We start from the raw sequence: 24,038 nt of genomic DNA on the forward strand, positions 1-24,038 counted from the left end.
TATGTATGATCTAGATAAAAAAAAAAAAAAAAAAACTATATATTAAATAAAAACGGGTAGTCAAAACTTTTGGACAAAAAAAAAAAAATGGGCTAACTACTGTTTTTATTTTATTTTTATTTTTTAAATGGTGTATTTCCCAAAAAATGCATTTGAAAGACCTCTGTGCAAATGCCGTGTGACATAAAATATTGCAACAACCGCTATTTTATTCCCTAGGATCTCTGCTAAAAAAATATATATAATTTTTGGGGGGTCTAAGTGATTTTCTGGCAGAAAATACAGGATTTTTACTTGTAAGCAACAAGTGTCAGAAAAGATTTAGTCTTTAAATGGTTAAACTGAGAACTTCTACACAGAGATGACTTCATTCATTCAGAAGTGTAAACATTGTATCATTTAGTTCTTTTCTTGGCAGTCTGCCCAGAGAGGAGGAAAGTGTTGCTATGACGACTCAGGCAACTCACACTGACTTCTTACAGAAGTCATTTCAAAGTCCCCCTGTAGAATCGGCTTTTTATCAGCACAATCGGCCGATGCCGATTATTTAAAAAACGGCAAATATCGGCCGATATATCGGTCGACCTCTAACCAAAATCCTGGACCTGTAATAGCTCCCCGCCAGTAAAACTTATGGTTTAAAATACCAAAAGTATTGGATCCCGGGGTCCAGCTCTCTAAAAAGAGAAGCATTTACAAGCAAAGATCTCGTTTCTTCGGACACGAGGCCCGGGTACCATTCAATTTGGCCCAAAAAAATAACTTTGAATGGATCTGGCTGCATAGCTAGCCCCAGCAAGGATTACTCCAGTGGAGCTCAGTATAGCACATCTTCATTCATGACCAACACCTTAGACCAGGGGTCTCCAAACTATGGCCCTCCAGTTGTTCAGGAACTACAAATCCCATCATGCTTAGTCATGACTGTGAATGTCAGAGTGACATCGGTGAAAAAAAAAAACTGATATTCCAGTATGGGAGGGGTTACATAGGGAGGCGACTTCCTGTTTAGGGTGTGCCAGTGTCCAGCACCTGAAGGTGGACTATAACCCACTTAGTAATTACTATGGTTCTGTGTCCTGTCATGTACAATTAAAGAAATGTTTTTTATTTTTGCTCTTAGATGCTGAAGCTTCAAAAATACTTGTAGACTAAAATAGTGGGCATGGGTGCACAGCACGCCACTATTTGCTTCTATGGGCAGCAAAAAAAAAAAAAAAAAATGCTCAAAAATGTCAACATTTCCTGCAGTAAGGGAAAAAAGTATTTAAGCCCATGCTGATTTCGTACATTTGCCCACTGACAAAGCAATTAGTCTATAATTTTTTTTATTTTTATTTTTTGAACAGTGAGATAACAAAAAAAAAGTGCATTTAAAAAAAAAAAAAAAAAAAAAGTTATAAATTAATTTGCATTTTAATGAGTGAAATAAGAATTTGATCCCTGATCAATCAAGATTTCTTATATACAGGTGAGATTAGGAGCATTCTTAAAGGAGAATGCTCCCAATCTCAGCTGGTTACCTGTGGACGCAATCAAATTCCAATCTCTCCCCCATGGCCAGGACCAAAAAGCTGTCCAAGGATATCAGGGACAATAATATTGTAGAACTATACAAGGCTGTAATGGGCTACAAGACCATGGCCAAGCAGCTTGGTGAGATGGTAACAGTTTGCAAGATTCACAAATAGAAGGAACATAAAATGTCAATGTCCCTCACTCTGGGACTCCATGCAAGAGCTCAGCTCATGGAGTTTCAATGATCAAGAGAACAGTGAAGAATCTGTCCAGAATTACGTGGGAGAATCTGGTCAATGATCTCAAGGCAGCTGGGACCATAATTACCAAGAAAACAATTGATAACACACTATGGCAGGGATATGCAATTAGCGGACCCCCAGCTGTTGCAGAACTACAAGGCCCATGAGGCATAGCAAGACTGACAGTCACAAGCATGACACCATGCGGCAGAGGCATAATGGGACTTGTAGTTTTGCAACAGCTGGAGGTCCGTTAATTGCATATCCCTACACTATGACATGAAGGACTGAAATGCTGCAGCGACCGCAAGGCCCCCTGCTCAAGAAAGCACATGTACAGGCCTGTATGAAGTCCATCAATGAACATCTGAATGATTCAGAGGAGAACTGGGTGAAAATGTTGTGGTCAAGTGAGAACAAAATGGAGCTCTTTGGCATCAACTCAACTCGCTATGTTTGGAGGAAGAATGCTGCACCTATAACCCCAAGAACACCATTCCTCACCATCAAACATGGTGCTGGAAAAAAGCTTTGGGGGCCTTTTTCTGCTAAGGAGACAGGACAACTTCACTGCATCAAAGGGGTGATGGACGGGGCCTGTACTGTCAAATCTTGGGTGAGAACTTGCTTTCCTTAGCCAGGGCATTGAGAATGGGCCGTGAATGACAATGACCCAAAACACACAGCCAAAGCAACAAAAGAAGTGGCACATTAAAGAAAGGGTCCTGGAGTGGCTTAGCCAGTCTCCAGACCTTAATCCCATAGAAAATACATGGAGGGAGCTGAAGGTCTGAGTTACCAAACGTCAGCTTTAAAACCTTATTGACTTGATGATCTGCAAAGAGCAGTGGGACAAAATCCCTCCTGAGATGTATGCAAACCTGGTGGCCAACTACAGGAAAAGTCTGACCTCTGTGATTGCCAACAAGGGTTTTGCCACCAAGTACTAAGTCACGTCTTGCACAGGGGTTAAATACTTATTTTACGCATTAAAATTCAAATAAATCTTTCAATTTTTTTTAAATGAGTGTGTGTTTTTTTTGCATTTCATCTCTCACTGGTTAAAGTAAACCTACCATTAAAATTAGAGACCGATCATTTTTTTGCATCAGTGGGCAAATGTACAAAATCATCAGGGGATCAAAAACTTTCCCTCATTGTAGATGTCCTTTGTTATAAAGTGTTTGGGCTGTTGTGGATTTCCATCATCTTTAACAACCCTGGATATTCGCCCTCGATTTCCTGTTTCATTAACAGTGTTATCACTCATAGAACTGTGCAGTCTGGAGAAGAGATGCTCAATTCTTTAGACCATCCCGATGTACAGAATTAAATTTTTTGGCAGGTAAAAATGCATTTATAGTTGTGTTTATAAGTTTCCATACCCTAGCAGAATTTATGATTTCTTGGCCGTTTTTCAGAGAATATGAATAAACACAAAAACATTTTTCACTCATAGTTAGGGCCGGTTCACACAGGGGGGCGACACGACTTGTCGTGCCGCGACCTCAGCGGCGACTTGCAAATGACTTCTGTATAGAAGTCAATGCAAGTCGCCCGAGGTCGCCCAAAAGTAGTACAGGAACCTTTTTTCTAAGTCGGAGCGACTCGAGTTGCTCCTCTTAGAACGGTTCCGTAGTACAGAACGGGGGCGACTTGTCAGGTCGCGGCACGGCAAGTCGTGTCGCCTCGAGTCGCCCCCTGTGTGAACCGGCCCTTAGTGTTTGGCTGAAACCATTTATTATCAACTGTGTTTACTCTTTAAATCATAACAAACTACCCAAACGACCCTGATCAAAAGTTTACATAACCTGGTGATTTTGGCCTGATAACATGCACACAAGTTGACACAAAGGGGTTTGAATGGCTATTAAAAAAGGTAACCATCCTCATCTGTGATCTGTTTTCTTGTAATTAGTGTGTGTATAAAAGGTCAATGAGGTTCTGGACTCCTGACAGACCCTTGCATCTTTCATCCAGTGCTGCACTGACGTTTCTGAATTCTGAGTAATAGGGAAAAGCAAAAAATTGTCAAAAGATCTGCTGGAAAAGGAAGTTGAACTGTATAAAAACAGGAATGGGATATAAAAAGATTCAAGGAATTTAGAATGTCAATCAGCAGTGTTCAAACTCCAATCAAGAAGTGGGAAATGAGGGGGTTCTGTTAAAACCAAACCACTGTCACATAGATCAACTTAATTTCAGCCACAACTAGCAGGAAAATTGTTTGGGATGCAAAGAAAAACACACAAATAACTTCATGTAAAATACAAGACTCTCTGGAAACGTGGTGTGGCTGTTTCAAGATGCACAATAAGAAGGCACTTTAAGAAAGATGGGCTGCATGGTCGAGTCGCCAGAAGAAAGCCATTACTACAAAAATGACAAAGTATCCCGCTTTCAATACGCCAAACAGCACAGAGACCAGCCTCAAACCTTCTGCCACAGAGTGATGAGACCTAAATTTAACTTTTTGGCCACAACCATAAACATTACATTTGGAGAGGAGTCAACAAGGCCTATGATGAAAGGTACACCATTCCTACTGTGAAACACGATGGATCACTGATGTTTTGGGGATGTGTGAGCTACAAAGGCACAGGAACATTGGTCAAAATTGATGGCAAGATGAATGCAGTATGTTATCAAAAAATACTGGAGGAAGATTTGCATTCACCAGCCAGGAAGCTGCGCATGGGACGTTCTTGGACATTCCAACATGACAATGATCCAAAACACAAGGCCAAGTCGACCTGTCGATGGCTACAGCAGAATAAAGTGAAGGTTCTGGAGTGGCCATCTCAGTCTCCTGCCCTCTATCATTGAGCCACTCTTGGGATATCTGAAACATGCAGTTCATGCAAGACAGCCCAAGAATTTACAGGAACTGGAGACTTTTTGCAAAGAGGAATGGGCAGCTTTACCATCTGAGAAGATAAAGAGCCTCATCCACAAAAGACTTCAAGCTGTCATTGATGTTAAAGGAGGCATCACACAGTATTAAGAACTGGGTTATGTAAACTTTTGATCAGGGCAATTTGGGTAGTTTGTTGCCAGTATGATTTAAAAAGGGTAAAACACAGTTAATCGATAATAAATGGCTTCAGCCAATCACTAACCATGAGTGAAAATTGTTTTGTTTTACCATTCATATCCTCTGACAAATGGCCAAGAAATCGAATTCTGCCAGGGTAAACTTATAAGCACAACGGTATATACTTCAACAGTGTATTTAGCAGTTTGCTTGTTGTTCAGCTTTTATAAACACAAGCTATATATAAAAAAATAAAAAATAAAGAAGGGAGGGGGCATGCATGCTTTTGTACTATATGGCGTGTTAAAGAGCCCATTCAAACGAATGGCTCTCTTAATGCAACACAATAAAGCAAACACCACAGTTTAGCACATTGCAGAGGGACAGAGCCCCACAGATAACACACGCCACCTGCTGTAAGACTCAAGTGGTTCAGCAGCTCTTTCCTCTGTCAAAAAGGTGTTATGTCCTGGTTAGCAGGTTATATATAAAGCCTGTGAAGATTTGTAAACTTAAAAAAAAAAAAAACACCCAACACACACGCACCCCTGCAGTCACCTTTAAAACTTAAAGTGGAGTTCCACCCAGAAATTGAACTTCTGCAGACCAGGCTGTCTTCACCTGCCCCCCCCCCTCCCCACGCAAGTCTTCACTTTCCGATTCCCTTACTTAAGATGTCGGTGCCTCCACCCAGAGCTGAGCTGAGGTGGCCTGGACAGTCATTTTCAAAACTCAGCAGTTGCAGAATTTTTTATTTTTTTGCAAACAAAACTCCGCTTTAAATTTGCCTAGTTGTCAACAGCAAGCTCGTATTTTGACAGACATCAGTCCATTCTATCATACAAAAGCACACAGCAATCAGATCGAACAGCAAATAATTTTAACCACACACTGTACAAGGAGAACTTTTAATGTTGTGCATATTTTTATGGTTTTTTTTTTTCCTTTTTGCCGATTGTCCATCTGTCCATTCATCCAAAGTATATAAGTGGTACATACACAAATAATCCTAACAGTTCAATTATATGCCATGCCCTCTTTAAAAATAACAGAGGATGTGTTGACCTCTCAAGCTCTGTCATGCCAGCTTTACAGCAGAGTAACTCTTATTGAATATTTTGCTACAAGGGGATGAAAAGTAAAACAGTGCAAAAACCCTTCTGCCAGCTTCTTCTTAATGTGTAAGCAGCTTGTACTGATCTGGGTCTGGTTGGTATAGGTGTTCATTCAGGAGAAGTATAGGGGTAAATGGGCTGACAGTAAGAAGTTGTTGCACAATGTCATCTGACAAGGAAATTAAGTAATCACTGAAAAAAAAATATGTTACTTCTTAAACACAGCAAGTGAGCTCCATCAAAACTAAAAAACATGCAACAGTTGTTTTAAAACCTTTACTGCAATGTAAAAATTGAAGAGAATGAGCAATTAGAAAGCTATCCATTTCAATTAACGGTAAGGAAAAAAAACAAAAAAACAAAAACATACTGTTTTGTCAGCCAGAACAGAAAGTGGCTACTTCACACCCAATGATCAGGGATTTACTTAAATATCAATAAAGATTTATTGGAAGAAAGTGCTTCTGAACCCATTTTCACAGCATTTGCCACAAAAGGTGTTCTGTGCACTAATTTCAGGCAAATGATCAGCTATCTATAGTTTGGCATTTACATTTCATAAGTCTTCCTTAAAGCCCTAAAGTCTTACAAGGTCACAAGCTGGTGCTACTGTGAATTACAAATACCGCCAATAGCACCAGTTTTGTTTTTTTCAATACCAAGGTATATGTCAGAAATAAAACAAGAGGCAGGGCATTACACTAAATTTCTGGATCTAAATATACTAGTGAAAAAATAAAATATATGTAAATTAGCAGATGGTATTCAGAGGGGAAAATGCTTGCAGAAGCTAGATTTTCAAATTTTTGTCTTTAATAATCTGTCCCATAACACACACTGATTGCAACTGCTCAATTATAGCAGATGTATGCATTATATCCTAGCTTTTTTCCAATATTTCCCTAACCCACCCCACCCTTGACTATTGTACACCAAATATTGTGGATATGAGCCCAAATCATCCCAATAAATCCAGTGAGCAAAGTTAGTGTAATGCACTGGTGTGAAGTGAGATAAAAAAAAAAAGTCTTTTTTTTCAATCCTCATCAAAGTTCTGCTGTAGGAGAAAATTGGCAGCCAGGTTTTCATTCTTCTCACATGCAAAATATGCCTGTATCACCAGTCCCTCAGGAAATCCTAGTGCTTTTAGCTGCAAAAAAAAAAAAAGTACAAAAGCATTGTTAGCAAGTTATACATTGTAGTAAAGGATATAGCAAATGTAATAACACAAACCACATTCTACAAGACAAAAATAAATACACACACACTGCATTGCAGTTTTTGATCTTGCGTTTAGTTATTTCTTGATTTCCATATAGGAGAGAGAGGTTACAGTTTAAAGAGCAACTAAGCTGTGCGAGACCTTTACACAGTCATAAACAAAAGGCTACTCTTTAAAGGCACCAGAAATTACACGCATGTAATATTTCATAATTACCCGATGTAAACAAAAAAAGTTTTGTTGTTTTACCTGTAAAATTCCATTCACACAGGGTACCTTCATATCCTTTACTATAAGGGTGATGCCACCCTCGGGTAATTGGACACTAGCAAAAGTGTAATTTATATATATATATATATATATATATATATATACATACATATATATATATATATACATACATACATATACATATATATACACACACACACACATATATATATATATATATATATATATACACATACATACATATATATATACATATATATATACACATACATACATACACACACACACACACACACACACATACTGTCTTTTCCTGATCTGTTGCCTACAGTTTCTGATCCAAGAGCAATTATTTTTGGACGTACTGCACGAAATATATAATTATATATATATATATATATATATATATATATATATATATATATATATATATATATATATATATATATACACACACACACACACACACACATATACATATACATACACACACCGCCCAATACTAATAGCTGGCTTAAGCGTCACAACGAGATCTGGTGTGGAGATTGAGGAGTGTATGGTTGAACATATGATCCACATCCACAGTGCCAATGTACAGCTGGCGTAGAGGTAAAGCCAGATTCATAAAATCACTTGCGTCCCCTCTGAGGGTCTGACATTCTCCTGACATATGCAAGCTAGCAGAGGGAGAACACGTGACTGCACAACGGCACTTTAAAAAAAAAAAAACAGCAGTAAAATTAGCCTTTTTTTATATTGTGAAAGAATGTTACGCTGCGTAAATTGATACCCAACATGTCATACTTCAAAAATGCGCTTGCTCATGGAATGGTGACAAACATTTACCCTTAAAAATCTCCATAAGCGACTTAAAAAAAATTGTACAGGTTGCATGTTTTGCCTTACAAAGGAGGTCTAGGGCTAGAACAGTAATACCTCACATGTGCTTTGAACACAATTTTCATATGCGGGAGCTACTCACGTCTGCGTGCGAGTTCAGCGGGACGGGGCATGTTTAAAAAAAATATATATATTATTCTACATTTTTTTATTTTTACACGGTTAAAGAAAAAATTGTCACTTTTATTCCTATTACAAGGAATGTAAACATCCCTTGTAATAGAAAAAACATGGCAGGTCCTCTTAAATATATCTGAGGTAAAAAAGTCCTCAGATCTCATTTAGATTAAAATGCAATAAAAAATAATAAATTGTAATTTAAAAAAAGATCAGCTCTTTAAGAGCAATGGGCGGAAGTGACATTTTGATGTAGTTTCCGACCAGCAATTGTATGGAGATGGGTGGGGGCCATCTTCCCCTCAGTCATCTCCATACTGAGCCAGCAGGAGGACGCGGTCACCTCCGACAGCTCTGGTAAGTGGCGGAAGGCACCGTATCGCAGCGGAAGCCCTCTCCCGCCACCAATAAAAGGGAGCTTGTGGCGAATCCGCCACAGGGACCACCTGCTGGAGAAGGGGATACCAGAGCTATGGCAGCTAGCTGCTGCCATAACAATATCCTCCTTCAAACAGCCGCCGTAAAAAAACTGCAGTGGGTGGTCCGTAAGTGGTTAATTCAAGCATTGTGCCGCTTACTACAAGAGAACAGTAAAGACCAAGTAGCATCATGAACAGTTATGGCTGATACCTCAAGAAGGTGGAGGCTCCTCTCTCGCCACTCTGGGAATTAGCCATTATACAAGGTTATGTATGTTTTGTTATCATGTAATTAAATTCATCCTGAATGTACTGTAAACTGAGCATATATTTTGTTTTCAGAGCTTATTCACCCTCATGTATAAAATAGGAGGCCCTGAAGAAGCGGCAACCTCGTTTTTTTCCGGTTTCAATCAAATCTCCATGGTCCACATCCTTTTCGTAGATAATTGAGGATATTAAATATACAAATATACATTGGAAACATATGTTTTTACTCAAGATGTTTTAGTGGATAAAATAAAGATTTGTATATTTTTAATTTTAAAACTAATTAAGAATTTTACAAAAATCAGCATTAAATCTGATAACGTGTATGGGGCTTTACACACGATCGGGAAATGTACGATGTCAGGTTGTTGGAGTTTGTATATAGTTGTACAGTTTAGAGTTACAGAGGAGGTCTGGAGACAAAGTTATTTCCCTTGCTCTGACATTTGTAGCTATCTTTCACATATGTGGTGTGATCGCCATTTACATATGCATGCAGGCCTATGTGCACGGTCACAATTGCATGTGAGCACGGGGAACAGGGGCACTTTAAATTATTATTATTATTTTTTTTTAAAAGGAAACTGCAGTTTCTACTGTAGGTACACACCCTTTTTTTTTTAGTTAACTCACTTTCAATGGGTTATTTCCAAGCAAATCGCTAATGAAACGAACACCTTGTCAGGGTGAGCCCAAACCACATATAGTACATCCTTGAACTCTTTCGCTGCCAGGTCCATACGCCATACGGACCTGACCTCATTGTTTCTTCACAATCCTGCCACCAGGATTGTGAATAAACCCATGCTGCAAGTGGGTGAAACTTGTCGGCGTGCATGCCCACTACCGCTAGCTAGCCCTGGCTCTTCACCATTCTGTAGCCTCCTTTCCATTCCCGCAAACTGTCCATAGGTAGCTGGAAACTGGAAGTAGACAGCCCCCTGTCGGGTTAATATGCACAATTTCCAGCGCCAATCACCACCTATAGGAGTGCAGCGGACCAGGTATGTCGCATCCCAGGACTATTGCCAGTTGAATCTGATTCAGCTACTTGGGACCAGGCTGCGTGGATAGCAAACCATCTGTGTCTGCATTACTGTGAAAGCCATCCGGTTTCACCATATCACGTTCCACCCATGATTTGTCTTTTGCTTCCCGTTTGATACACCTACATTAGTGCTTAATTAGCACACCATATATGCTGACTACTGATGCACATTTGCTTACCCCATTCATAGCCTGACCCTATACCATCACCATTCATCATCTATGCGATTTTCAGCGCTGTACTTTCATTTCTAGAGCCTTTGGAATTCATGGGAACATTTTCCTCCCCCTATTCATCCCTCTGCACTCATGAAATTATCTATACATGTAACTGATGAATAAAGTTCGTATCGCCACAGAGTGGTACTATGGATATGGAAGTTTGGTATATAATGCCACGTCCCAATAAAGATTATTAGAAAATACGTTTGTGGATGATGGACTTTGTAGGCATAAACACAGGTATATATTAAAGATTACAAAATTAGAAATAAGACAATTGCATAGAATTTCATAAAGTATTCACAAAAATTGCCTTCAAGCATAAACAACGCACCACCTAAATACAAATAGACATTTATCGAAAATCGGAGGACCAAATTGACCACTCTCCAATATTGGTAAACAGAATGAAAAAGGTGGTGTGTCATAGTATAGCTCAGCTCTACATGTTGCGCATATTCAACAGACGCCTCTTCAGGAGCTTATGGAATATTATTGTAATCCTATCTAGACATTCAGCAACTTAACTGCCCAGGACCTGCATAGCACCCTGCCCGTCCAAAGGGCAACATATAGGGCTGATAGTCAACATTGCCATCTGTCCCCATGTGTCTAGTGCATCATGCAGGTACCATTCCTCAGTTCACACTTTTGCGATGTGGGAATCCTGTGATTTAACTGTGGGTTACCACATCACACCTGACTTGCAAGGCAGTTCACACTGTACTATGCGAACTACTGGGAGTGTCAATAGAAAGTTAATGACACCCCCAAATCAGTTTGCATAACTCAAAGCGAACTATCAGTTTGGACATGAATCAGATTGCATAGGTATGAAAACCCGTGACTTGATTCTGGTGTGGACCAAAAAAAGGGTCCTGTGTGAGTTAGTATGGTTGAATTTGCATCACATTCAGACCTATCTCTATGGCTGAAATCGCATGGCACAGACATCACATGTATTTTGAACTGCAGTGTGGTGGGATCATAATGTGTAAAAAACAAAACAAAAAAAAAACCCACAGCCTGACGACTTCCCCACAGTAGTACCTAGGGGTGCAACGGATCGTCACCGATCCATGATCCGAACGGACCAACCCGCTCGGATCGGCACAAGCCGCGCTCCGAAGCGGCGGCCATCTTTCTACACCCAGGCTGTTAACACTGATCGCTCCGACGGAGCGATCACTTGTAAACAAACCGGCGTTATGTCATGACGCCGGTTCCTCTCTCCCCCCTTTCTGTACTAACCTGTACAGTGGAGGGGGAAGAGATCCTGAGATGGAAGCAGCCATCCCTGCATACTCTGCAGTACCCCGCGATATCCCGCCAATGCTCTAGCAACACCCTGCGATACCCAGCCATACTCTGCCAATATTACAGTGGGGGAGATTGTGGATATTACAGTGGGGACTAAATGGTGGTGGAATTTTCACAGGTTTTTGCAAATTAAATTATTTGCTGATCCGAAAAATGATCCGTCCGTGACTCTGATCCGAGGAACGATCCGATCTGTGAGTTTTTTGATCCGTTGCACCCCATAGTAGTACCAAGTTACTATGGTAACATCGCATTGCTCTTGTCACAGAAAAAAATAAAATGCAACAGAATATTTTTTTATTTTTACACTCTGTCACCAGTCAGTGTCCCTGATCGCTGCAACACCAGTTATAGGACGTTGCTGCACTATATAAAAAGGGGTCATTTGGGGGATATTTGTACTGTCCTGGCGTTTTCGGGCGTCAAGAATTGAGATAGATCATCAGGATTCATAATAGTTTATATAGAGAAAATAAAGATATAGGCAATAGAGAATATATAAAAAAAATTTATATATATATATATATATATATATACATATACATATACATATATATATATACACACATATACATATATATATATGTGTATGTATGTATGTATGTATGTATGTATGTATGTATGTATGTATGTATATATATATATATATATGTGTGTGTATATATATATATGTGTGTGTATGTATATATGTGTGTGTGTATGTATATATGTGTGTGTGTGTGTGTGTGTGTGTGTGTGTGTGTGTGTGTGTGTGTGTGTGTGTATGTGTATGTGTATGTGTATATTATATATATATATATATATATATATATATATATACACATACATACATACATACATATACATATACACACACATACACACACACACACACACACACACACACACACACACACACACAGTATCTCACAAGAGTACACTCCTTACATTTTTGTAAATATTTTATTCTATCTTTTCATGTGAAAACACTGACGAAGTAGTGAGTGTACAGCTTGTATAACAGTGTAAATTTACGGTCTCCTCAAAATAACTAAATACACAGCCAATGTCTAAACCACTGGCAACAAAAGCGAGTACACCCCTAAAGTAAAAATGTCCAAATTGGGCCCAAAGTGTCGATATTTTGTGTGACCACCATTATTTTCCAGCACTGCCTTAACCCTCTTGGGCATGGAGTTCACCAGAGCTTCACAGGCTGCCACTGGAGTCCTCTTCCACTTGAGGACATCACGGAGATGGTGGATGTTGGAGACCTTGCACACTCCCACCTTCCGTTTGAGCATGCCCCACGGATGGAGACATGCTTGGCCAGTCCATCACCTTTACCATCGGCTTCTTTAGCAAAGCAGTGGTCATCTTGGAGGTGTGTTTGGGGTCATTATACTGGAATACTTCCCTGCGGCCCAGACTTCGAAGGGAGGAGATCATGCTCTGCTTCAGTATATACATGTTGGCATTCGTGTTTCCCTCAATGAACTGAAGCTCCCCAATGCCAGCAGCACCAGATCATGACACTCCCACCACCATGCTTGAATGTATGCAAGACACACTTGTCTTCGTAACTCCTCACCTGGTTGCCATCACACGCTTGACACCATCTAAACCAAATAAGTTTATCTTGGTCTCGTAAGGCCACAGGACATGGTTCCTTAGACTGCTTGTCAGCAAACTGTTTGCGGGCCTTCTTGTGCATAATTTTTAGAAGAGGCTTCCTTCTGGGACAACAGCTATGCAGAGCTTGATGCAGTGTGTGACGTATGGTCTGAGCACTGATAGGCTGACCCCCCCCCCCCCCCCCCCCCCCTTTCAACCTCTGCAGCAATGCTGGCAGCACTCATCTATTTCCCAAAGACAACCTCTGGATATGACACTAAGCATGCACACTCTTCTTTGGTGGACCATGGCAGGGCCTGTTCTGAGTGGAACCTGTCCTGTTAAACTGCTGTGTGGTCTTGGTCATTGTGCTTCAGCTCAGTTTCAGGGTCTTGGCAATCATCTTATAGCCTAGGCCATCTTTATGTAGAGCAAAAAATATTTTTTTTCTCAGATCCTCAGAGTTCTTTGCCATGAGGTGCCATGTTGAACTTCCAGTGACCAGTAAGAGAGAGAGCGCGATATCAAATTTAACACACCTGCACACCATTCACACCTGAGACCTTTTAACACTAACGAGTCACATGACACAGAGGAGGGAAAATGGCTAATTGGGCCCAATTTGGACATTTTCACTTAGGGATGTACTCACTTTTGTTGTCAGTGGTTTAGACATTAATGGCTGCGTGTTGAGTTATTTTGAGGGGACAGCACATTTACACTGTTATACAAGCAGTAAACTACTTTATATTGTAGCAAAGTGTCATTTCTTCAGTGTTGTCACATGAAAAGATATAATAAAATATTTACAAAAATGTGAGGGGTGTACACACACACACACACACTAGTTCGAGGACTCCAAATTTCCTACAGACTAAATAATATACAAGCATTTGGGTTATTTCCACCAAAGAAACGTAGCAGAATACAGTTTGGCCTAAATTTATGAAGATTTTTTTTATTTTTCCTTCAAATTTTTTGGTATTTTATCGCTTATTTAGCAAAAATTAACCCAAGCAGTGATTAAATATCAACATATTAAAACCATTTGTGACAAAAAAGTTTCATATGGGTACAGTGTTGCAATTTGACAATTGCGCAGTCATACAACAGCACTGAAAACCGGCCTGGGCAAGAAGAGGGGTGCCCAGTACTGAAGTGCTTAACCATTTATTGGCCAATGTACATAAAATAGTCAGGCAGATGCTTTCTAGTTTGTGAAGGACGCACACGTATAGTGCATTTTCTACAGCTTTTTTTGTACATTACCATCACCAGAACAAGTCACTTACTGTCACTACGGTGACACTACCACTGTGGCCGTGATCATGTACAATAGCTGGCAGCTCCGACAATCGCTGTATGACAGTGGCGCTAGCCATTATCTCTGATCACCACCACAATTTCACCAGGCCAGTGCTGCCAGTCAATATCCCTAATCACCACCACTACCAGTCGCAAGATGCCCAATCACCACCACTTCTCGTTGCAGGGTCCCTCATCACCGCCACTACCAATCACAATGTCCCTAAACACAGACACCAGTCATTTTCCATAACCCCCCCCCCCCCCCCCATCAGCATCCCTGATCACCTCCACACCAATGCAAAGTTGCCTCTGCCTGTACTAAATCTGGGGTGTTTCTTAACCACGTTTCTGCCTGCCCCAATCCTTTGCCTGTTGGTTGGCCATATCTCTGCCTGAGGTCTGAACTGACCGATCTGCACAGGCCACCGACTACTTTCCTGCGAGACACCAGGCGAGTGAACAAGGCATTTGAGGGCAGTCATGTACCAGTATGCTAGGCTTGCTTGGCTTATAGGAATTGGGGCAGCTAAAGGTGACGCTACACTACATTCCCTGACCACGCGTATAGAGGAGACCATTACAGTACAATGCCTTTGACACAATTGTTTGATTTATGTGATATACAAGATACAATGTCCGGTACATAATCAAGTCCAGACAGTGACAGTTTTAAACGTTGTATTGCCATACTCGGGAAGAGTAGCAGAATGAGTATTGGGGTGTAATGCTAGGTATGCCCATGATGTGCATTAGAAATATCTCAACTTTGGACACCGAAGAATGGGAGGACATTCTCACCAATGTTGGACTGGTTTCCCCTAGGTTGTCGGACCGGCTGACCCAGCTCTACATTATACACAAGGCATACCTCACCCCACTAAGAATGAGCAAGTTCCGCACGACACAGGACCCGGGATGCCCACGCTGTGGGGATCACCCGTGTACATTTTATCACTTTAATGGGCTTGTCCAGACATTCAGGCCTATTGGCTGCGCGTCATCCAATTTTTACACGACCACATGGGCTCTCCTCTACAGGTTGACCCCAAAGTTTGTCTACTAGGTCTTCTGCCTGACACACGGAACACTCGCTGTCATACCACTTTTCTACACGAGACCCTGTTTAGTGCTAGAAAACTGATTGCTAGGCTGTGGCTACGCACAACACCCCTCGCCATTAGAGCATGGATAACCGAGGTGAATCTGTCGCTGCCCCTGAAGAGGGTCATATACGTAAATAGGGGCTGTCCCAACAAATTTACTAGGATATGGGACGGGTGGCTTGCCAGCCCGGACACCTGTGTGGAGTCTGTTTAAAGACGTACATTGAGTGACCTACTGGGGGTCGAGGAACGAAAACCATTTATTACCTGTAGTCCCAGTCCACTGGGGGAGCTGACCGGTGGGTGGCGGGGATGGGAGGGTGGTGTGGTGATACTAGTGATATAGAACTGGCCTGCATTAACTGGGGGTGCGGCCTCCCGGGAGGTTCTGATCCCCGGGCCATAGCGGCGGATGCCTGGAGGTTGCGGGGGGTGGGATGATGGGGCGGCTTTGCCTGCAGCTCGACCAAAGAAGCTATAATGTATATCGGTACACTGTATAATATCTGTGTCTGTGATTTGACTGCTGTATTGCTTTTATTGTATTATTTGCTGTATGACCTGTTGATCTGGTCCACCAATAAACTTGTTGTTTCAAAAAAAAAAAAAAAGAAATATCTCAACTTTGTATCAAAAAGTAATGTATTGCATTTTTCAAACAATTGTGGGGGGGGGGGGAACTAACAGTATTCATACTGTTCTTTCATTTTAGGGCCTCAAGAAATGATAGGCTGCCAGTGCATAAGGTTTGATCAATATTCAACTATATACCATTTATAACATATAGATGCCAATTGTCACACAGACTAACTATACACAGATTTAGGGTATTTTACCAAAGAATAGTAGAATACATTTTGGCCTAAATTTATGTAGGAAAAAAAAAAAACAGAGGTGATCATATACCACCAAACTAAAGCTCTATTTGCGGGGGGAAACGAATTTTGTTTGGGTACAACATCGCACGACTGTCAGTTAAAGCGACGCAGTGCCGTATAGCAAAAAAGGGCCTGATCAGGAAGGGGGTAAATTCTTCTGGGGCTGAAGTGGTTAAACAGTAAGGAATTTCACAAATGTAATAACCGTTTAGTGTTTTGTGTGGGGGGTGTACCAGTGAGTTATGCTTTAAGAAATGGCTTGAATTTCATTTAACTGTCAAAATGTAGAGATAGATCTTTCATTTTCAAAGCTTAATTAAATAAGCTACAGATAGAAGCTAATCGTTTGCCATGCACAGCTGCCCCAGTTTTGATAAATTCTCCCCAGCGTGTGCATGTTAACAAGTACATACCCTTTCAATAGCTTCCTTTTCCTGAGGTGTCACTTGAATATAGTTCATATGACCACTTCCAGCTTCAGCTGCCACGCCCCTTCCTCCTCCTCCTACCCCTACTCCTACTCCTCCTCCTCCTCCTCCTCCTCCTCCTCCCTGACTTCCTGATTCTGGGATTGGATCATTTAACATCTGGATGAACTGCTCCTGGTGTTGACTAATTTGCTGTAATAAATGTAAGAAAGAAAAACAAAATAAAAAAAAGGTATTAAAAACAGACCAATGCATTTTAAAAATTATACAATATAAAGATAAAGACAAGCAGGTAAGAAAGCACCAGTTAATATAGCATTTGTACAGTTACTACGAAGTAAAAAAAAAACAAAAAAAACAAAACAAAAAAAAAAAACACTAAAATAGAAAGCCATCAGCTGAAACCGTGACAGGACAAATTACTTCAAACCCAACACCAAGTAGTCATTTATGAAAAAGTTAAAACTTAAGTCGGGTATTTACTTCTTAAGCCCCATACACACGGTCGGACTTGTACAAACTTTTCCGTGGACTTTTGTACAAAGTGTGTTGTCCACAAGTTTGTATTGCATACACACGGTCGGACTTTTTGACAACAAACACGAACGTGGTGACGTCACAACGTACGGACGCCACTTCAAAAGAGGACGTTCAATGACTCCAGCGCCACCTTTGGTCAACTTCTGTATTGTAGTCTGATCGTTTGCAATGGTTCTGAGCATGCGTGTTTGTACCTTGTACAAAAGTCCGATGCTTTTGCATACACACGGTCGGACTTTGCTCCATCAGACTTCTGTTGTCAAAAAGTTTGTCCGTTCGCAGAGCCAACAAAAGTCCGATGAAAACAGAAAAAGTTTGTCCGATGGAGCGTACACACAGTCGGATGTTGCTCCAAAACAGCTAATTTGCATGTTTGTTGTCAAAAAGTCCGACCGTGTGTACGGGCCTTTAGAAATACAGAAGAGAGCCAGACCAAATGTAATTTTAAATTGTTGGTAAATAGGTCAGATAGAAACAGCTACTGCAATTTTGAAATGCCACCATCGGGGCTCTATATAGGATAAAACCGTGACCACAAAGATCTATATTAGGACCAGAGTTAAAGTGGTTGTAAAACCCTTACAACACACTTTGACCTACAGGTAAGCCTAGATTAAGGCTTACCTGTAGGTCCAAGAAATATCTCCTAAACCTATACGGTTTAGGAGATATTTGCCCGAAGACAGGCACCGCTGTCTACGGCGCATGTGCCGTAGACAGCGGCGCGCAGGCACACTGAGCGCGGCATTTCCAAGAATGGAGCTGCCGCGCGTGTCGACTCCCGTGCGCATGCGCGGGAGGGACGTCATCGCGGCTTCGCCGAATGACAGCGGCGGAGCTGCGAGGCCCCACCGACAACATGGATGCGCCGGACTACAGGGGACAGCGGTAACATCGCTGGCTCCTGTGTCAGGTAAGTGACACATAATGGACTAGTATGCGATGCATAGTAGTCCATTATGCTTTGCAGGGAATGAAAGAGGGTTTACTTCCTCTTTAAACCGCAGTTGTCAAAACACAACAAAATAATTGCCGATTGCCAAATCCCTATTTACCAACAATTAAAAGGAGAAGCATAGCCAACATTTTATGTCTATGGCTCACAGGAGTGGAGTTCATTCTGTGAACTGCTTTCAGCTGCACAGCTCAGCACTTCAGTGAGTCCTGGAGGAGCAGAGAGCCAGTGGGGGACAGAAAGAAAGAAAGAAAGAAAGAAAGAAAGAAAGAAAGAAAGAAAGAAAGAAAGAAAGAAAGAAAGAAAGAAAGAAAGAAAGAAAGAAAGAAAGAAAGAAAGAAAGAAAGAAAGAAAGAAAGAAAGAAAGAAAGAAAGAAAGAAAGAAAGAAAGAAAGAAAGAAAAAAAGAGAAAAAGAAAGGAGACCTCACTTCCTTGCGATGCCCATACAAGAAATGAAGGGTACAGGAAGCAATAAAAGCTTTGTGGACGAAGGCAGCAATAATAAAAGCCTCACAAAAATATCTAACCCATCCAAAAACAAAAAATAGCATTCTTTATATAAAAAACAAAAATGCTGCTGCTAATGAATCCCTCTTGTACACCGCAGTTTCACATAAGATGTGGCACTATTAACCCCTGCAGAACCAGAAGTTCACCAGCAGGAAGAGAATAAAAAGTATCCGTGCACAGATGATTTCCACAGGATACAGTTGCCTGCACAGCATGGGGAATGCTTCATTACAGGTAAATTAGGTCATTAAATCTAGGGAGATTGTAATTCTATTGATGCACAAAATTTAGGGAGATACAAGTTTAGTCCCTGCATGCAAGGGTAACTCCATAGGACACTACAAAAACACAAACCACCCTGAAACAGGAAACCTGGGGCATGGCACCAGCTTAAACTTGAACATAAAGGATTAAAATATTAAATCCCTGTATATTCAGTAAGCAAAATCAGCTGCTAAAAATGATATAAAAAACTGAGGATTTAATTATCACTTTCATTTCAATCTGGAGAGAAGCCAATATTCTGCCTACATAATGGGCCTAGGATGTAGGCGGCATCACAAGGATCAGTACTTGCAGATGTTACAAGATGCCCTTCTTTAGAGCAGCTTTCACAAGTGATTTTATGGAAAAGGCAGGTAGTATCATTAGAGGTCAGTAGGCAAAGCTTACACATCTCCAGTCATTATACCCTACACAGGAACTAGTGCAGTTTTATGACAAAGAATTTACCTGCAGTAATGAGGGATTTTCCCTCCCAATTTGTTGTAGAAGTGCTGGCAACAGAGAGGGATTCTGTTGAATAATCTGTCTCATCTGCTGAAACTGAGGTTGATTCTGTAAGAAATCAAGGGGATTTCCTAGAAATAAAATAAATGAAAAATACATATGTCACCTTATAAAAAACGTAATAAAATTATTTTCTGCCCTGCTGTAAACGTGCCATTAAAAAAAGTAAACTCAATCTGGCATTATTTTGACAGTACCGAAATGCGGGCACCTCATGGTGCCTTCAAACCGATTAAAGTTGCGTGCTTAGATCCTATGCCCAAGCTGTATATGGGACATCAACCCTTGCCCACTTCCACACCTTGCCTTTAAACTGCCAAATGCAGAACTTGAGTTGGCTTTAGAAGCTTTGGCATTTGACAGAAAAGGCATTTTGGTCAGAAGTCAGGACGCAATGTACAGGCTGGGCATAAGATCTAACGAGGCTTCTCAGCAATTATTCTGAAGGCTAACACAGTTACTTGCCTTCCCTTCAGTACTGCTGCCACTTTAAACTATTAGGCCAAGCCAGGTTCACTTAAATATTCAAAAAAACAGGCGATTGTTGTCTGAACCAGTCAGTCTCAAAAATATCAGCAACAGTTGGGATGAATTAACAAATTGAACCGGCTGTAAAAAAATTGTCCAATCAGTATGGTTTCCCCTTAGATCAACTTGACTTAAAGCGGAACTTTACCCATAACTTGATTTAAAAAAAAAAAAAAAAAAAAAAAAAAAACACACCCAAAGGAACATAAATCCCACATTAATAATAATGCTACCAAAATGAGTGTGTGCTTTAAACCGTCTCCAGCATTGCCCAGGGAACCGCTCTGCCAGTGCTAGTCTGTGTTGAGGTGGGTTTCGTACAGTGAATTTATAATTATAAGCGGTATTACAATAAATGAAAGTGCTAAACTATGTATAGTATCTTTTTTATAGATGAGCGCTGTTGGTTTTCATGAACCTCAAATAAAATTTGGCGAAACGCATCAGTACATGAAGACCCTGATGTATAACAGTGATCTGTATCAGTACGATTTTTTTTTTATGCATTGGGACATACATGTTTCTACGAACTCCATTTTTTGCCAATTGTATGGTTTTATAATTTTTTGCTCCTTAGTTTGGCGCCTGTACAGTCCATTTTTTTGCCTAGTCTCCTCTGCCTCCAGCATGGATCTTGTTTCGTCCCGCTGGAGGCTGTCATTTTGCTGAAGCCCAGAGTCCCCGAACAGCAGTAAATCAAAGCAGAAGGAAATCCATTCCAGATCAAACAGAAGGAGCTTTGGCTGTAAAGGATAGGAAGGTTCAATTCCGCTTTAAAGCAGTCGGCAGATCAACCTTTACAAATTCGGCAGTGCCTAAAAATGTCTGACAATGGAGAGCAACTGAGATGTGCAGAGCAGCGTGAGGCAATATTGCTGGATTATAAAACAGTATAGACACTTTATTGTTTTATATAGCTAAACCTGCAAAAAAGGGGCCAGCCTGAAGTGACCCAGCAGGACCTCATTTTCTGACTAAAGTTCCAATTTAAACACTTCAGCTCTGGAAAGTTCACTCCCATTCATGACCAGGCCATTTTTTTTTGCTATACGGCACTGCGCTACTTTAAGACCCCTTTCACACCACACCACCCATAGCGGAGGCGGTAAAACGGCGCCATTTTTAGCAGAGTTTTGCTGCCGGATTTGCGGCGCATTTCGGCCGCTAGCAGGGTGCTTTTACCCCCCGCCACAGGCCGAGAAAGGGTTAAAAAATATTGCCATTGCGGCGTTTTGCCGGCAGTATTATAGCGCTGCCCCATTGATTTCAATGGGGAGCAGCAGTGGAGGTGCGGTAAACACATCGCTCCAAAGAAGCTGCTTGCAGGACTTTTCCCTGACGTCCTGCCAGTGCACCGGTGTAGTTTGAAAGCCCTCGGGGCTTTCACACTACAAACAATGGTGCAGCTTTTTTAGGGCGGATTGCAGGCGCCATTTCTAACGGTATAGCGCCTGCAAAACTCCCTGGTGTGAAAGGGGTCTAACCGACAATTGTGTGCTTGTGTGACAACGCGGTTCTCAAATAAAATGTATGTCCTTTTTCCCCCCACAAAGAGCTTTTTGGTGGTATTTGATCACCTCTGCATTTTTATGCACGATAAAAAAAAAAAAAAAAAAAAAAACAGCAACAATTTTAAACCAAAAATAAATAATGTCTTTAATTTAAACTATGGTATATTTTAATTTTTTACTAGTAATGGAAGCAATCAGCTACTTATAGCGAGACTGCAATATTGCGGTGGACAAATCTGACACTTTTGGGATCAGTGACACTAATACAGTGATGCTACATTGGCAGGGAGGGGTTAACATCAGAGACGATCAAAGGGTTAAACGTGTTCCCTCTTGGGAGTGATCAATAAAGGGGGGGGGGGGGGGGGTTGTGCTTTGACGGAGGGACTGTACAGTTCCATGTTCCTGCACACCCCCCTCTCACAGAACAGCGATCTGCATTGTTTACATTAGTGATCTGGCGCAGAGAGGCTGCCCTGCCGCAGTCTATGATGGGCGGTCGCTAAGCAGTTAAGCCTGTTCCTCTCCAATCCAATCTATATAGACCAAGTAAAAAATGCAGTCACTAGCAGCAGCTGTCAGAATACCTGAACAGCAGCTGCATCTGGTAGCAGCCACTGTTCAGCTGCCAATTTTCCGCCAGACTCCTTTGGTTTTTCAATTGAAGAATATGGGTAGGGGGCCATGAAGGCCACTTACAAAGGGAATTTCTGTCAGTTCATTTCACAGAGTAGAGCCAGTTTATACCAAGTGTTTGTTTTTAATAACGAGTTGTGCCAAAAAAAAAAAAAAAAAAAAAACATACATCTAAAAAGATCAAACTGGAAGCACTTCCTCCTAAGACAGGTTTAAAGAATCCCAGGCATGGTATATTTTATATAGTTACCGTCCAGGTATGGTATATCCAAGCTGGACCAATACAACTGTGTAAAATATACTATGCCTGCAATTAATCTTTAATCTACAGCCCACAATGCATATCAGTAGTCATGATTTGCCCATTTTAAATTTTTTCTAGCACATTTCCATACAAATTCAAGACAGCATCTTCATAACAGTCACAAATTCAAATTAATATTTACCTCCAGTAGAAGGTGTAGAAGGTGTAGTTGTAGTTGCAGCTGCACCAGCTGCTATTGGCAGAGGTGGGGTAGGAGCACTGACTGCTTGGGGAGGATCAGCACCTACCTGACCTTCTCTATCTCCTGGAATTCCCTTTAAAATAAATAAATAAATAAATAAATTGCTCTGTGTAAGTTTGTCCTATTCACAACTAACATTTTTCCATGATCAGATAACAGATATATTCCATAACGTAGAAAATAGGAGCTTTACCGTGTCTCTGAACTGTTTGAATTTTTTTTAAGATAGTGTAATCTATGTTACATAAAGGGCGCAGAGTTCGGGGAGGGGTTACACAAGAGAAAAGATGTAATCACTTCCAATTACCTAGGAAACCATGTAAGGATCCTTTTCCTTGGCACCTTCTTTGTACTTGGAGGATTATAGGGGCACGCTGTACTTTGCGGTTCTACTTCAGATATAAGCCCAGTTAGCCGTTTGACTACTCAGGGAGAGACCTGCTACTGCAGCACTCAATGTAGAAGTGACTAGGATTAGAACCCTAGCAAATATGCATGCCATCTTTCAAGCACAAATCAGGATATATAGATCTATTGAATGTGGAGTACTGTACAGCTAAGACTCATGCAGCAACTAGAGCCCTGCATTACATTCAGAATTGTTTTTCTTTATCGTTATATTGCTCCTTCAGGAGTAGTAATTGTTCTAGAGAAGTGAAGGACTTATCCTTAAAAAGATGCACATTAGCAATTACGAATTGATAGTAGAAAATATACATTTACCATAAGGAGATATTCCACAGCCCTGTCAGGGTTGTTAAAGCTTGCTCTGAGGGCAGCAATAACTTGCTCTCGTTCATAGCCCATGGACATAATTTCAGTTACCATATTTTCATATGACTGACCAGTTACTGTTGAAAAAACAGAGTGGTAAATGTATTACACACACACACACACACACACACACACACACACACACACACACAGTACACACCTGGCACTCAACAGCACAAGAACAAAAAGATTAGAACTGTGAAAATTGTTATGAAATTATATAAAATACAAAGCGTGTTTGCCCTATTACTAGGAGATACTAGGCATTAGTTGTAACACAACATTCAGAACTCTTAGTTCCGCCCAGGCGGTGCCTTGGAC

General features: G+C 40.9%; 1 protein-coding gene across 2 annotated transcripts in view; it reads right to left on the reverse strand.

Annotated features, from left to right (window-relative positions):
- Positions 1 to 5,683: 5,683 nt before the first annotated feature.
- The window catches only part of RAD23B (RAD23 nucleotide excision repair protein B), a 91,377-nt gene continuing 73,022 nt past the window's right edge, over positions 5,684 to 24,038 (reverse strand). For both annotated transcript variants that reach the window (XM_077475172.1, XM_077475173.1), the window contains exons 6-10: positions 23,667 to 23,794; positions 22,884 to 23,016; positions 19,706 to 19,833; positions 16,953 to 17,159; positions 5,684 to 7,059 (exon numbers count right to left, since the gene is read on the reverse strand). In XM_077475172.1, the coding sequence (XP_077331298.1) occupies positions 6,946 to 7,059; positions 16,953 to 17,159; positions 19,706 to 19,833; positions 22,884 to 23,016; positions 23,667 to 23,794 (710 nt within the window). In that variant the 3' untranslated portion in view covers positions 5,684 to 6,945. The remainder of the gene's footprint in view (positions 7,060 to 16,952; positions 17,160 to 19,705; positions 19,834 to 22,883; positions 23,017 to 23,666; positions 23,795 to 24,038) is intronic.

This window comes from Lithobates pipiens, unplaced genomic scaffold (genome assembly GCF_037356315.1).
Source record: "Lithobates pipiens isolate NorthernLeopardFrog02 unplaced genomic scaffold, aLitPip1_a1.2 Scaffold_13, whole genome shotgun sequence".
Classification (NCBI taxonomy): Eukaryota; Metazoa; Chordata; class Amphibia; order Anura; family Ranidae; genus Lithobates; species Lithobates pipiens.